This window comes from Trichoplusia ni, chromosome 2 (genome assembly GCF_003590095.1).
Source record: "Trichoplusia ni isolate ovarian cell line Hi5 chromosome 2, tn1, whole genome shotgun sequence".
Classification (NCBI taxonomy): Eukaryota; Metazoa; Arthropoda; class Insecta; order Lepidoptera; family Noctuidae; genus Trichoplusia; species Trichoplusia ni.
In genome coordinates, this window is record NC_039479.1 from 2,072,552 (window position 1) to 2,087,920 (window position 15,369).

The window sequence follows — 15,369 nt, forward strand, 5'->3', positions numbered from 1 at the left end:
GCTTTTGACGAGGTGTTCAGAGAGTTATAAACCGTTTCGTGTTATTTCATCTGCAAAACTTCGCGATCGGAATTCGGGATTATCATTCAATAAATAACGGCTTACGAGGGACGATATTTTATTCGGAAAATATAATTGAATTACGTAAACCAGATGGTACCTACTGTGCGATTAAAAACGGTAATTACTAAATCGCCAATTCTCTGAAGAGAATTTATTAACAACTTTGTAAAGTATTCATTGCAGCTGTGCACTGTGAGGAATTTCGTATTTATTATTAAGAATTCCAAGAGCTGAATATTATAAACGATAATAATGTAAATAATTTAGTAATTAATTGACATAGAGGTTAGTATTTAAGTAAGATTATCTTTGAACAATATCCAAAACAAAACCGAAAAGTTACAATATCAACCTACTGCAAGAACATTTCAAAGTATCAAAAAAGTCGTTTAAAAATAGAATGAAATCAGTCTAGCGTACAGCTTACTCTGTCCATGAATAACAATGAGTATTGAACAACATCGACATATACAAACTCGATCTTTAGAACAATACCTTCGCCAGGTCATCTCATAAAAGCATTAATATGAAATTGTATTCTCACAAATGTTTCTCTAAGGGCTTTTGCGAGTGAACCGAGTAATAACATTCAAAGAGACCGCTATGCCAACTTGGGGAGGAAGAATGGTTGGATACAGCGTAATTAAAATTTAGGGACCTCACGAGTTGTTAGAAATTCCCCGAGTGTCTCCGGACCGGCAATTTGAAGGATGACCTCGGCGAATTTCGGCTGTTTCCGTCTCTCCTCGGTATTTATACAGGGTGGTATTTATTTGAGGCGACAAAACCTTGTACAGGCTTAGTTATCGTGAACCTTTTGAAATGTCAAATGTTATTGCAATTGTGAGCCTGGTTCGAAGAAGTACGCTTTGGTATTTAAATACCGCTAGCTGTACTGCTCCGGGATTAAATTAAGAATTTTACCAAATAATAATGTTGTAAAGGTCTATTAGTTTTATTTTACCTTTTAGTTATTTTAGACTAGTTGTGTTTATCTAGTGTTTGATACTGAATTTAGATTTCTTGGTAAAATTAAAATTTTTAATTGTGCCTTGTTTCTCTTTGATATCAAAAATATATAACTAATTAAAATTAGATTCACGATCAAAGTACAATAAACCCTCTTATCCTTAACATAAAAATCACAATTCCAATCTCTTCATCCGACCTTATCCGGCCTCAAGAATTTTACTACTAAACAAATTAGCAATGAAAAACTGTAACAGTTCAATTGGGTACCAATAAAACGTGGAACGTAACTTTATTAGTGACATTGAATAATCTACCGCCGGCCGATGGCAGGCCACTGACAAGTCACACTTTCCGCACCGCTACGTGCTATGGGACACAATTCTATGCTATTCCTGCTGACTGGATTTATTGTGACTGCAGAATCGACGTTGAGACTAGAAAACTGGAATTGGGGACTGGTTTATCAAATTCTTGGTTCGAACTTAGTATAGTTTGGAGCTAGTCATTCAATAAGTAAAGGACGTTGGATAGATATTTATAATTAAACTATATAAGTTCTAGCAAAACGTATTGCATCATTTAGCTGATATGCCATATTTATGTATAACTAAGTCATTTGTTAAAGGAAAACTAGCAAAATAAACCGTTCAATTGAGAGCTGGCTTAGCGAGAACGAGGGCTTCGTACGAACAGGTTTAATAGCAAAGCAAATTTCTGAGAAAAAACGTACACCCATCAAATTGATTCTGTACAAACCATTGCTTAACCAGAATTTGGATTTTTGTTGTTCGTTAAATAATTAAATATCGACTCAAGAACTGATGTAAAATGGACGGACAGACAGTGGAGTCTAAGGGTATTTTTGTATCGTGACAAGAAATTTCAGCTCTTAAAATTTTGACCAGTTGATAACACCTACAATTTTCTATCTCTCATGAAAAAGATCCTGGTTCAAACATACAGAACCGGCATCGCAAAATATAAACAGGGTCTAAACACGATGTATATCTTAGTAAGCACTTTACTAACACTCAACTTCAAAGCACCTAAACTAGTACTAAATTACCCCTCGCATTATCTACGATTTATGAACAATTTATTCCGTATGCCTTAAGGGAAGCTTTAGCTATATTCTAAACACCTTTGGGATATAGAACAATATGGACTGATATTTACGATGGTCGAAAATCGAAACCTGAATTATTCATACGATGACTGCGACAATGCTGTGTTGCAGAAAACTAATGTCTATATAACAGCAACTATTTGCTTAATCTGTGTCTTTTTATCTTTATATGTATAAGGAAAGCACAGCTTTATAACAAAATACCCTCACGCATAAGAAACCGACTTTAATTTAACGCATTTAAAACCCAGCTAAGTCGGTATTCAATAATAAGTTGTAAGCTACGCATTGCTCGAAGATTACTCGTTTTTATTTTGTAACCAAAATAAACAAACTAGACTAAGTTGCAGTTATTGTTCTCAGGTGAGCGAAACGTTATGTATTTATTGGGTTTAAATGTTCTTGAAGCCTAAATAAAACTAGGTAACTGAATCATTACAACCAGTTTGGTTTTTTTTCTGTTCTTCTATAAAAAAAAAAAAAACGTTAAAAGTATTCATTTCAGCAAGATATGTATGTATGCTGTAGTATGTAAGTAATGTGCAAACGCAGTACTGTCCGTTATGCGTGATGAATTGCTATGTATTGTGTGCGACTAAATGCGGGAGACGTTATTCAGCGGTTTAGGTTTAGTTAGTAAGAGTCTTTCACTACCGGTTTTTACCGAGGAGGCCGGTCAATGAGTATACTCTTACCTAACAAAAATAGGGTATTTTCTACTTTGTACAGTCCGATGACAGATTGGCAATAGATTTGCTGACGTATTAACAGTTTAACATGACTCTAAGCTCAAAACACTAATGTCTTAACAGAAAAACACAGTAATAACTATTTTTGGACTGATTCGGGATTAGTAGTGCTTGAGACCATAAATCTTTTAATATTCTTGAAAATCGGATTAGTTACGCTTATTTTCTTTGCTTTTTTTGCGTACCAAATCAGTTACAGGGGTGCTTAGGACGTATTTTAAAAACACATTGGTTGTAAAGCTGTAAAAATATGCTAACTTTATGAAAAGACATAAATTGTATGTGTACTAGTTATAAAATTATGAGTAGAAATTTCAGTAAGTTGTCTTAAAACTTATCTAGTCTTTATTCATAAAGCACATTCACGAACTTTGTCTTTCGCTTAAATACTCTCTATTAAGATGTAGTTAGTCGTGTGAAGCAGTAACATACGCACTTAATTATCTCGGCGAGAAAGAAAACATAAATACTATTTTCAAAACTCCTTAACTTAGCAAAATTACATAAATAATCCTCAACAAGAATAATACGAAATAAACTTTACTCCAAAAGAAATAAGGTATGCTTTGTATTACCAAAGTTACTTTCTAAATTAAAATAAAATGACTCGAAAACAGCTCCAGGCTAAAGTTATTCAGATAACCTAAGCTTCATTTCTTTACTTGAAACGTATTCGATTTCCATTTGTTATTACATTTCGCGTGAAATTGGATCCGGAATTGTAGCAATTTGTGTAAGGCCTTAGGGACCTATACCAATAAACAGCTATAAGTTAAATTCAAAGCTTAAATTTATTAACATAAAGAATAATAAATGGTCGTTAAAGCAGTCTAAAAAAACTTCAATTATAACCGTTGAAGCTTTGTTTTCGAATTATACAATTACGTAATTTTTGCTTTGTAACATTCAACAACATGTAAAGAAACAGTAATAAGAATATCGGTATTATTTTTTCACATCCAGAATTGATAATTTTATAAACATAACGGATATCCGAGTAGAGCAGGTCACTACGCCAAACCCACTGTGCACAAGTAGGTTCGATCCCGTTGGACTAGCATTTGTGTGATCCACGAATCTCTGCTCTTAGTCTAGATGGGTTCGTGTATATGAATTGAATGTTGTGAAATTCCCCAGTACACGAGGGTTAAGGATTCCTTAGAGCGGGAGTCGTTTTTTTATTCCAAATAATATAATAATGTAAATGTAAGAACGCGATCGACAGATGTATACGATAAGAAGTAAAATACTCATCCGACCAAAACCTTTGTGTTAGCTTACCAGCGTAAACTGATTTACGGGACCATTGTGCACCAACAACAATACAACGATATTACAAGACAGGTGAATAAAATGGTTATATACTGACATATTCCCATCTTCCCTGTAATTGAGGAAACATTTTCCCTCCTTAGTTATATATGTGCTTTATTTTTTCTTTCCATCACACGCTCAGCTGATAGCGTACAATATTTTCACGGAAAGATTTCGTAGTTTACTATTGCTTTCAGCTAGATAGTCTGAATGACCATGGCAAAACCTCTTTCATCTTTACTGTTTTTTAAAACCCATATTATTATAAATTCAAGAGACACTACAAGCCTTAATTGTACTGTTTCTAAGAAGGGTGTATTGACTAAATGCTTAAAAATCTAATGTTTTTTCCATTTAGGCTTATCAGGAAAATGACAACTGACTTAGTAAGTGGATATTTAAGGACGATTTTAGTGCAAAGTGTTATGTGTAAGATTAGGGTTAAATCTGATAGAAATTAAATAAAATGTAATAATTACATATAAATCTATTTATTTTCAAAACAAATAGAGTATGAACCCTCTGCATGTTGTGCACACGTTTGATATAACCTGACCTAATTTCATTGTTATTTATCGTTTTAATATTGAAACTTCGACGCCGATATGTGTTGACGATGAAATGAAATGTACAGATTACGAGCAGAATGTAGGTGTATTGTTTTAGTAATGCGGTGTTTATTGGAGGAAATGTACTTTCATGTACTGAATAAGACCTTATTTTTGAATCACCTAAATGGTTTGTAAAGCAGTATATAGGCTGTATGTTCATGGTACTATTTCGCTACTCCTTTTAAAAAATAGAACTTTCGTACTAGGGAATAATTCTTTAGTCGCGTTTCACACAAAAAACATCAATCATTACAGATACTTTAAATACAGCAATGAAAATATATCAAAGGGAACATCATGTTAAATAATTCAACTGCTTTTAAAACAGTTTAATAAACCTAAGCAGTGCCTTAAATAACCATAACGAATGCGTCAAGTTGCTTCAAAATTTTAATACAGGCGCTGCATAAAACATCTTTGAACAAACTTTATGAAATATTATTCAACGTCGAGTTGTCGTCAAAGTTGAAGTTCCTTATCTCAAATGTATGTGTATTTCGTATATTATATGTATGTGTGTATAAAGGCCTTTAGAAGAGTCCTGGTGAGGCAAAAGGAGAGGCGAGTGTGTTTTGTTTTGGTGTAGGTACTATGTTCCATCGTTATAATGAATAACGCGAAAAATATTTGATCCAGTTTATAATGATAATTCAAAATATTCGTATAAAAATCACAAAAAGATTTCCTGTCTATTACTTTAATTTCAATGCTACCGCAGCGTCAGACCTTGATCGAAAAATCAGTACAAAACTGGTAGTATTATCCCAAAAAAAATGATTTTAACGGTTGAGTTATTAAAATCTTGAACATTATATTTAAAATGACTTCTTGTGAGGGTTTAATGTCGTACACCGTTAGCCAAAACTATTACTTTTACGTTTTGTTAGAAGCCATCAATGACTACTTACATACAAAAATCTCTTTCAAAATCCCCCAATTAAATCACTTTCTATCTATTGTAACACGTATCTCCAAACCTGAACATCAAAATTACCCAGGTCAATAAAACCCTGTCCTCGTAAGCTATCACCAACTTGTCACAGCTATCGTGCTCCACACAATATATTCACATGGTCCTTTGTGCCGCTGGCAGGCGTCCGTGTTCCTAGGCAGGCGTATCGTGCATACCTTTGTATAATGTCGCCTGTTTCCTTCTAAGAGATGAGCACAATGGTATCTGTCTTGCTTAAGATAGTAGCTAGAAATTGGGTATGTGTGTAGGTATATGATATTTGTCGGCTCCTATCTATGGTGGCCGTTGGCTTATAGAGTTAGTGTTATAGCATTTTCTAAACCAAGCAAAAGGGTAAAAACGGATCTCTTTTAGTAAGGTTTCGCTGTCTGTCTGCCGTCTGTCTTTCTACATGCTGTATGTAACTCATGAACCGTAACAGTTAGATGGTTGAAATTTGAGATGATGTAAATAATGAAAAGGTGATAAACACAAGATATAGAGGTGGCTGAAACAACGTTTCGTACGGTCATCGATTTGGTGGATTTTTTTGCATATTTGTACGAAATCCTCACTGTCCGGAAGTCTACTCGCACTTGACCAGTTTTGATCTATAGGGTCGCCTTGTAGCCTTATAACAGTGCATAAAGCGACGACCAATTAGATAAGATGCTTATTTCACTTGATAGTTATTTTCTTCATATTATGGATTGACTGTACCTTTACTTGTCTCTTTTTGAAATTCTTAGTTGTAAAAGAGAGCTGCTCTACACTGTTTAATGTTCTTGCTTTCAAAACTACAACAATCTTTGGTGCTTCTCAAGATTCACACACCATACACGGACAAAGGGCCGGCTTTAAAGTAGAAGTCTACCAAACTGAAAACTTATTAAAAGCCTAAACGAACGTTCTAGTAAATTAGGTTAATGTATTATAATTTATTAAACATATTAACTTACACTTGATACTGTAACAAATATACAGATTGCCAAATCGTATTGTATTTCAAAATGTACAGTCACGCACTAATTGCATTCGTCCGATCACGATCCTATTTATAAATCGAATAACATTATCGAGTGATGATAGATAACTGCACCTAATGTTTTTGAAAATGGAACATCTCAATTATTCGAATACTCGACAATCGATTTGTTTATTCGAGTAGAGGATTATTGCGATTGACGCTAATGCAAGTTTCGTTTTGTTTTACGAGTTATGATTTTTTCAAGTGAGTTTTAAATGCAATATAACTTTTATTTATAACCTTCACTATTAAAACAAGAAATAACGAACAACTTATGAAATATTGATATGCATTTTGGATCGTGATTAATTAATGATGTTAGAATCCATTTTGAAATAGTTATTAATATTTGTTAAACAGTATTTTAGCGAGCTTGTAAGGTCTGGTGATTTATTTTGTTACATTTTTTTTTACTACAAATGTTATTTTTAAGCAATTCATAGATTGAGATTAATGAGGATATTTTTTTATTAAGTATAATATTTTAAAATAAACGAAACTTGAGAAAGAATATTTTCTTAACAAAGTCCAAGAGATAGAATTTAGAACTGCTTGCCTACGTTTTTCATAGTTGATTAAACATAATTTTAATTTTAGGCGTCAGTAAATATTTCGTTTGAACCAAATAAAAACATCAACTTATAATTAATGTTTGAATTAGTTCCAAGCAATTAAGAGATTAAATAATGAACTTGATTATAATAAATATTGACGTACTTCTCGGTTGTCTATGAGACTTTAAAGTCTGTCACCGTTGTGGGAGTGAGAGAGCGCGCTTTATTGCGTATACCGGCCTCTCGCTTCCACAACCAGACTAAACCTGGTTTAGTATCTCATGGTAGAGGTACTGATCTTGTATATGACGGCTAATTTAAAATCAAACGTAAATACGCTTTGATTGATGAGTTTCCACTTAATTAATTGAAAACAATGGTATGCCTAATTGTTGAAATAACATCCGTGATACCATTTTTATTTCGTTTGTTGGTACACGGAAAAAAAGATTACCTAGTGTTTTTTTATAAAAGCTTTAATTTTTTTTAATTGACTTGGTCTTTAAATAAATACCAACGTCTGGAGTAAAGTAGTCGATCTAGCTGAAATAGGCTAAGATGTCGTCATTACCATCATTTAAATGATCAGCTCCGAAACACTCTCATGTAGCTATTCCGTTTGTATGGATAAAACTAGGCAAGAAGCTACTAAAGGAATTCAAGAGGTTATTTTATGCATAACACACATCACTATTCAAGATCCGTCAATAAAATTATGAATGATAGAATCAACTTTTTCTACAAACATTGCAGAAACCAAACAAACAAAAGCTACGTAACATAAAAGTATACCTAATTGCAAACATGCTTACATACTCAAGTAAACAATCACATTCACTCACCTGTATTAGCATACGCTGTAATGATGATCGCAAACAAAGGACAGTACTGGTACTTACCATCCTGGACGTTAATATTTGACAATATTTGTAGAAAAACTTCTCTTAGATTAATACCTACATGTTTAATCCAATAATAAAACAGCTCTTTAATATGAGGCGAGCTTGAGCTTACGCTTGGCTGCTTAACCAGACACTTAAAGTAAAGTAGGCACACCCTGTGGGGTTCGGGCCCCGACTAAGTATTATTAAAAATCTTACTACGAAACTACGGCTGTCTGTATCTTTTTAAAGAACAGCTCTTCAAGCGTACTATAATACAGGCCAAAGAATACTCACGTTTCGCGGTACATTAACAAACATAGACAAAGGTAATTTCTTAACAGTATATATTAAATGTTACTTAACACCGTATTTCCACGGTACAGGCAAGTGGAACGAGGGCGATCTGCCTAGTTGATCTCACAGATTAACATCCGTTATAAACGACAATTATTGGATAATTGTTGTGCGTATTGTGGCTGACACTTTTCTACTTGAGTGTCCTATGTCACGGTAGATTACATCATCTTATTAATTAATTATGGTGTATTTGTTCCCGGGAGATATTGCGCTAGGTGTGATACATTGCCGACTACGATATGTCGCTATTGATACCAGAGCTTGAATTCCCCGTAATGTATTACTTCTTACTCGATGTTTCTCGCCTTGTCTAAAGGAGTGTTTAAGTATGTACCGGCTCATAGTAGGTGCGCGAATATTTTTTTCAAAAACCCAGTCTGTTCACCTTTTCTTCCTAGATAGAAGGATTACCTATTTGAACTCCACAATCCATTTGCCTTAGTAACACCCCGTACCGTAAGTGAATTAAAAATATTTGATCTTCTCGAGATCTTTTACTAGAATTATAATGACTTAAATAAAATAAGAACAAGCTATGCCAACATTATCAAAGGTAAAGTTTGTGACGTTCTAGGGACTAAGCTAAGGATACACATAATTTGTAAATTATTTTACTAATAGAAAGTTTATTAGTAACACGATAAATTACCACCAACCAAAATGGGTTAGATAATATTATCTTCAAACATACAAAGAACATATTCATACGTCAGTATTCAATGAAATTCAAGCTATTATAAAAAACAATGCTTTATACTTCCGAGATTCTTCATACATATTCAAATGTAATGTGATTTGTATAAAGATAACGCTATGAATGGTAGAGTCACCGGATGAAACAGACTGTTTACTCGGTTGAAGACTTTAAGATCAAATTAAAATGTGGCAAGAATGGGCGAATGGGTAGCCATTATGCATAATTAATTATGGCTACAAATCTAATGTTAGAAGAAAGGGAACTATCAGTAGGTAATGAAAATATTTTAAAGTATTTTGACTTTGTTCTTTGTCTAATTATTATTGTTTGAACTGGCTAGATTTTGATTTACCTAAAGTTAGCTTTCTTTGTGCAATGTGCATGTTACATCTACGTTCTTTCTACATCTTGATTCGTTCGTTGTAGAAGCACTGGAAAACCAATAAATTATTGTTTTCTGTAGTCTACTCCATGTCCAGGTAAGATTGTTGAGTTTTGGAAGCAAGATGGTGCACAGCCCGGTGTATAGCAGCTTCTCATTTTACACCACTAGAACAAATGAAACTTATTTAAGAGGTGGCTGTAGGTCTCCTGCCTATTTGATTTTTATATCGCGAATTCGGCAAAAAACACACAAATTAAAAACAGAAGAAAAACTGAATGTTTTATAGTCTTTGACCATAGATATAATCAAGAGGTGCATTATGACCACAACGATTGCCTTTGTTGTGTTATGTAAGTTTAACTAATTGTGACGCATTACAAGATCTACCTATACCTGTATTATGAGCTCTACAATCAGCACCGTTGTTAATGTGGAATGGAGATGCCGCTCTACATTTCACGTAGCGGTGTCTCGCTTGCACACTACACGTACTACAAGCAGTCTTGGTTGAGAGCTCGTTGGATCTCTCTGGAGGCTTGTAGGCGTTATTATGATGTAGATAAGCTCACTAGGGTCGTGAGAAATTGCCTTTGTTTCTGTATGGCACCGCTTCTGTGAATAATTAAGCGTTTTGTGCATAAGGATTGGAAATTGACGTACGTGGTTCCTAGATTTTGTGGTTAGGTAGATATGAACACGCAGTGGTCGCTGACTTATTTCGGTTTATCTAACTCAAACATTCAGTTCTAGTGAAAAACATTAGTCTTGTTTATCTGGGCGGTCTCGAAAAAACTCCTGATGAAAAAAGAAAAAACTTATAAATTACAATTATTCTAATGTCCCACAGCTGGGCAAAGGTTTCCCAATTTGCCCCTCCCAAGTGCCACGAGAGACCAGTTCGATAAGAACATACATCCCGGTCATCCCACCATCTCTGGCTTGGTTTAACTCGCTATCGGCAATCATGATAACAATGTTTAATATTTGTTTGTGTGTGATGCAGGGTGGAGGGCGACGCGAGTGCGAGGAGGCGGCAGGGTGCGCGTGCGGCGGCGCCCCGCCCGCGCCCCCCGCGCCGCTCGTGCACCACCCGCTCCGCGCTCTCGACCAGATGCCGCCGCCTCTGCTCAGGTATACCTCAACATCATCGCCGTTCTTTAACAGCTCATAAGTCATAACCCACTGCTAGGTAATCTAGGTATAGGCCCCTTTGTTTATGCTATTCTCTTCTTTCTCCTGCTTGTTTTTTTTGTCGTCTGCTTCTCGCATCCTCAGAGCGCAGGAATATCAGCGTCACGTCACGTCATTTGGTTATTGCTTTGCACATTAAATACATTAATAGTAATAAACACTTAATGGCACAAAATATGTACTTTAAGGGTGTTTATTTGGTAAGAAATTTGTACCAGCTATTTGGCTGTTCCAAGGGGTATTTTTAATTCCTGCCTTTCATTTGAATTCAGCTGAAAACTGTTCTTATATGAAGCTTTAGCCAATTTGAATGGATGTTGAAATTCATAGGACGAAAATTTGTAAGAATTACGAACTGGCTTCAGGGTCGGCAACTAAGTACACAAAGCAGAAAATCGGTATCAGTGGCATACATTGGGAAATACCCTGTTTTGGAAAAAATAATTGAAAAGAGAAATGCATGCTATTCAATTCCTAACTGCAAAGTCATCAACGGACACAACAGAGGTACCGCCACAAAGAATATTTCCAAACAATACTCAACAGAAAGTTTCCAGGAAATTGTGAATCATGAAAGCCTTATAAAGCAGCGCCTTATGTTGAACGTCATAAGGTTGAATTAGCTCTATCAAAATCTAAGAGGTCAATGACTGCAATATTAGCACTCATTGTAAGAATGTAAATTTTGTGCGTGATTGTACTTATTTATTTTTGTTTTGCGGTCAGGGTAATTGTCAAAATGTTCACTGTCTTTTGATGGTAGAATAACAATTGACTAATTTTTCCGATAACCAGCAGTCTTGATAGTAGAATAATAATGGCCTATTTTCGCCTTTAATCAGCAATTAATTAAACGCAACTATCTTCTAAAAGAATTAGTGGTAGCTCAGATCTTAAGGAGACAAAAACAGTCCCAACATTTGCTGAAATCTAAGTAAATCGAGGTATCTGAAGCCGAATTATTTTTGCGCACAAAAATAATAATGCTGCGTTACCAGACAAAGCTTTAAGACAAAGATACTATTCTAGTGCCAGTCTTTTGAACATTTGAAGGAGAAATACGCGTATAATAGCGTGCCATCTCGCTTCCACCAATAACCAAGCAAAAGTACTTTTTACAAACATGATCTTTAAAAGTCTACCTGGTAATAATTTGTCGTAGTACAGATACCTTAACCGGACTATATTTATAAAACCTGTTATTTTGAACTTTAGAAGCAGACTAGTTAATTGTGGATATAAGGAATTGAAATAAAATACCAATCCAGTTTGTTGGGTTTAAACACCTTAAGTGCATCCTGGTTCGCAATGTGATCCACTTAGGAAGGTACAAAGAGTATTAAAGATATTTTTGTCCTCACCTTTTAAAGTAGACACTGGTCTTTCTTTTTTTAAATTTTCCTGTACTAGTAAACGGGTTGTGGTCGTTAAGTAGACAGGTTCAGGTGCTAAAGGTTGAAGGCAGGACATCAATTCTTAATTCAATATTTTTGCCGTTGTGGAAGCGTGACACGGCACCACAAGGTGTGGAGTGGCATCTCTCGTCCTCAGTCTAATCTTCGCTTCGTTATCCTCAGAGGTGAGGCTTGTGAACCCCTTCCACCTCTCTTCTCTCTCTCTAAAAACCGTAAAAATATTAGTTTAAGGTGGTGGTTGGACCTCTGGTAAACGACGACTCTGAACACTTATTGACTAAACACAACACTGTGCCATAACATTTTATGTTTCTTATTTTCCGGGTTGAATCTTTAATCCACGTAGAGGGCACGGCGTGGGGATATGTCGGTCTTCCTAAGACTAAAAACCTTTGGCCCTTGTTGTTTAGTATTTTTTGAGTTTATCCATATATTTCTAAGATGTCACTGTGCCCTTTAGATTTAACTCCTGTTATTTTCAACAGGTCGAATCCCCTATACACAGAGGAAGAAGAGCAAGAGGTAGTGATAATCGTGGACTCGCTGGACGAGGTGCCCGAGGGGGAAGCCCCGGAGCCGCCGCGCACGCCGCGGAGAGCTCCCTCCACATCATCAGGTCAGTGCATGAGGCTTCACTTCAAATGTTACTGCAATTTAATACCTACTGATAGTCTAAAGTAACCTGAACATGTGTTAATTTATTGACCACCAGATGCAAATGTTTGTAAATAATGCATCACTTAAGCATGTGAAAAGAAAAAATATATTTGAATTTGATGAGCTTTCATTTGAAGTGACATCGTAAAGTCCTACAGTCGTTTTCAGTTTATCGTAGCTCTTGTTATCTAACTTCTTAAATCTTAAATCCATCTTTATTATAAAATAGCTATCCAAAAATTCTCTGTATGTGTTATTTTTCTTTTCTGGATACTCAACAGTCTGTTTAATTTCTTCAAGACAAGCTGCTAAGGTTCAAGGTAGAAGTCAGTATAAATAGATTAAGCCGCACCTGCATATAACTCGTCCGACATATAAAAATAAAAAAGCATGTTTAATATTCAGTTCCACTCAACTCGCTGAATAAAAGGCCTTTGCCCTGAATGTGAACAAAGGGATATATTTTGTCAGCGGTGCTTGGGAGTGTGTAGGTCTTACCCTGAATGTGTAAAGGTAAACTAACTTTTAAACGATCTTAAATGTCTAAAATTGACTGAGAGAGTGGTATGACTGTATTTATAGTAAGTCTGCAAAATACCAGGGACTCCTAGCCCGAAGGCCATCTTGGATTAAGACATTATTTTCTGAGGTATCATTTTGTTGACTTTCTTTTATGGAGAGGAAGATTGCCCCATCTTAAAAATTTACCACGGATCATTTAACTAATTAAAATTAAATCTCTATGAAAGCTTGTGTCAACAGTGACTTAAAATCGTCTGAAGTTTTAGTCATCCGTCAATTGGATCTTCAGCTTTCAAACACTTTAACAGTCTGACGTTTAAAGCACAAACTAATGAAACATTCAGCTCATAATGTCACTTCCAGCCATTTGTCTACCTTCGTTTGTCTGCAGGCTACGGCAGCGGCGGCGGCAGCCACGGCCGGGTGTCCCCCAACTTACCAAAGAGCGATCAGTTCGAGGCGCCGGCCTGCCGGCTCTCCGACTCGGACAAGAACGATGGATCTCACACCACGTCGGACTCCGACGCCAGTCCCGTCTGCACCCTCAGCAGGAGCTTGAAGGAGGATATTAGGTCCTGTTTAGGAGTATGCAGGTGAATGTTAAACATTTTATTAACCTGCACTAATTAACGAAGTATTGTTATAAACGTCTCCCTTGTTAAGGAATTTAATCCTTGTGTTGCGAACATTCAAGTCACATGCACAAAGACACCCAGACTCTGGACAAGCATTCGTGGATCATACAAATGGTTGTCCTACGCGGGGATCGGATCCGCGACACGTCGCGCTTTTTGGGTTTGGCGTGGTTTTCGCAACCACTCGGTTATCCGTGCAGTCTCCTCTTTGAAACAATTTACAGTGGAGCTGATAACATATACCATATTATTTAAGTTTGATACTTCCTTACAAATTAATATGTAAAAACTATATTTAGGGCAGCTTTGATAAAGGCATTTAATGCATATAGAAGACTGATTTTTCAAAGGTGATCCGCGTTTTAATGACCAGTTGGCTTTTTGTCGAATACCAATGACATTAACACACTAAAGGACGTGCGATACGGATGTTCTTTGTGTATTCTTGCAAAAAGTCCTCAAAAAAATGGCACATTTGCAATTTCCTTTTCATTTAACATTCCACCGCAATGTAACATTGTCTAGCTCTACCTTTTGTTTAGAAGCCATAAAACTATTGATATACTTCTCAGATGGGAGAAAGATGTAAACGAAGTAGTGGAGGCGGCAGTCCGCGGTGCGGGCGGGATCAGTGCGGCGCGCGCGCGGCTGCACGCGGCGCTGCTGGCGCTGCACGAACCGCCGCCGCGCCTGCCCCAACAGGGGCCCGTCCCTGCCTTACTGCGGCCCCGGCGTCAGGCCCGGGGATGTCACCATGATGCCCAAGAACACTGAAATGTCGCTACTGGTGAGTTTATTCCTCTTAGTTTTAGCAGTGTTGTAACCACGTATGTGGTAAAAATGGTAAAACGGCCTTTTATTTCATTGGGACCGTCGACATAGACCGCCACACATGCCCGTCATTGAAACTCCAGCCAGGATATAGAATGAAACCAACGAAAATCACCGAAACACTTAAGTTAAATTTAATGGTTTCTGTAACCGGGTGTAAATCGGCCTTTGTCACTTGTATTTTACGAACTGTGATACAAATAATACCAAAATATATGTGGACGCTCCCATGCTGATACCGCAAGTTATTGTAGTTCATCACACTTTAGACTAGGATGTATTGAATGTAAATACTTTACAAAACAGAAATAAATAATCTTCCGAAAGAATTACAGTTTTTAATGTTCTTTACATGTGGCCTTACTTTGTTAGAGATTGCTACTAAGTTTAGTTTTAATTTATTGCTAAGATAGGCGCTCGTAAACCC

General features: G+C 36.1%; 1 protein-coding gene across 1 annotated transcript; it reads left to right on the forward strand.

Moving 5' to 3' along the window:
- The first annotated feature begins 10,126 nt into the window (after nt 1–10,126).
- On the forward strand, nt 10,127–14,885 carry LOC113501325. The gene is made up of 5 exons (XM_026882450.1): nt 10,127–10,267; nt 10,539–10,822; nt 12,783–12,913; nt 13,868–14,069; nt 14,684–14,885. The coding sequence occupies exons 1-5, from the start codon at nt 10,127–10,129 to the stop codon at nt 14,883–14,885; spliced, it is 960 nt and encodes a 319-aa protein (XP_026738251.1).
- The last annotated feature ends 484 nt before the right edge of the window (nt 14,886–15,369 follow it).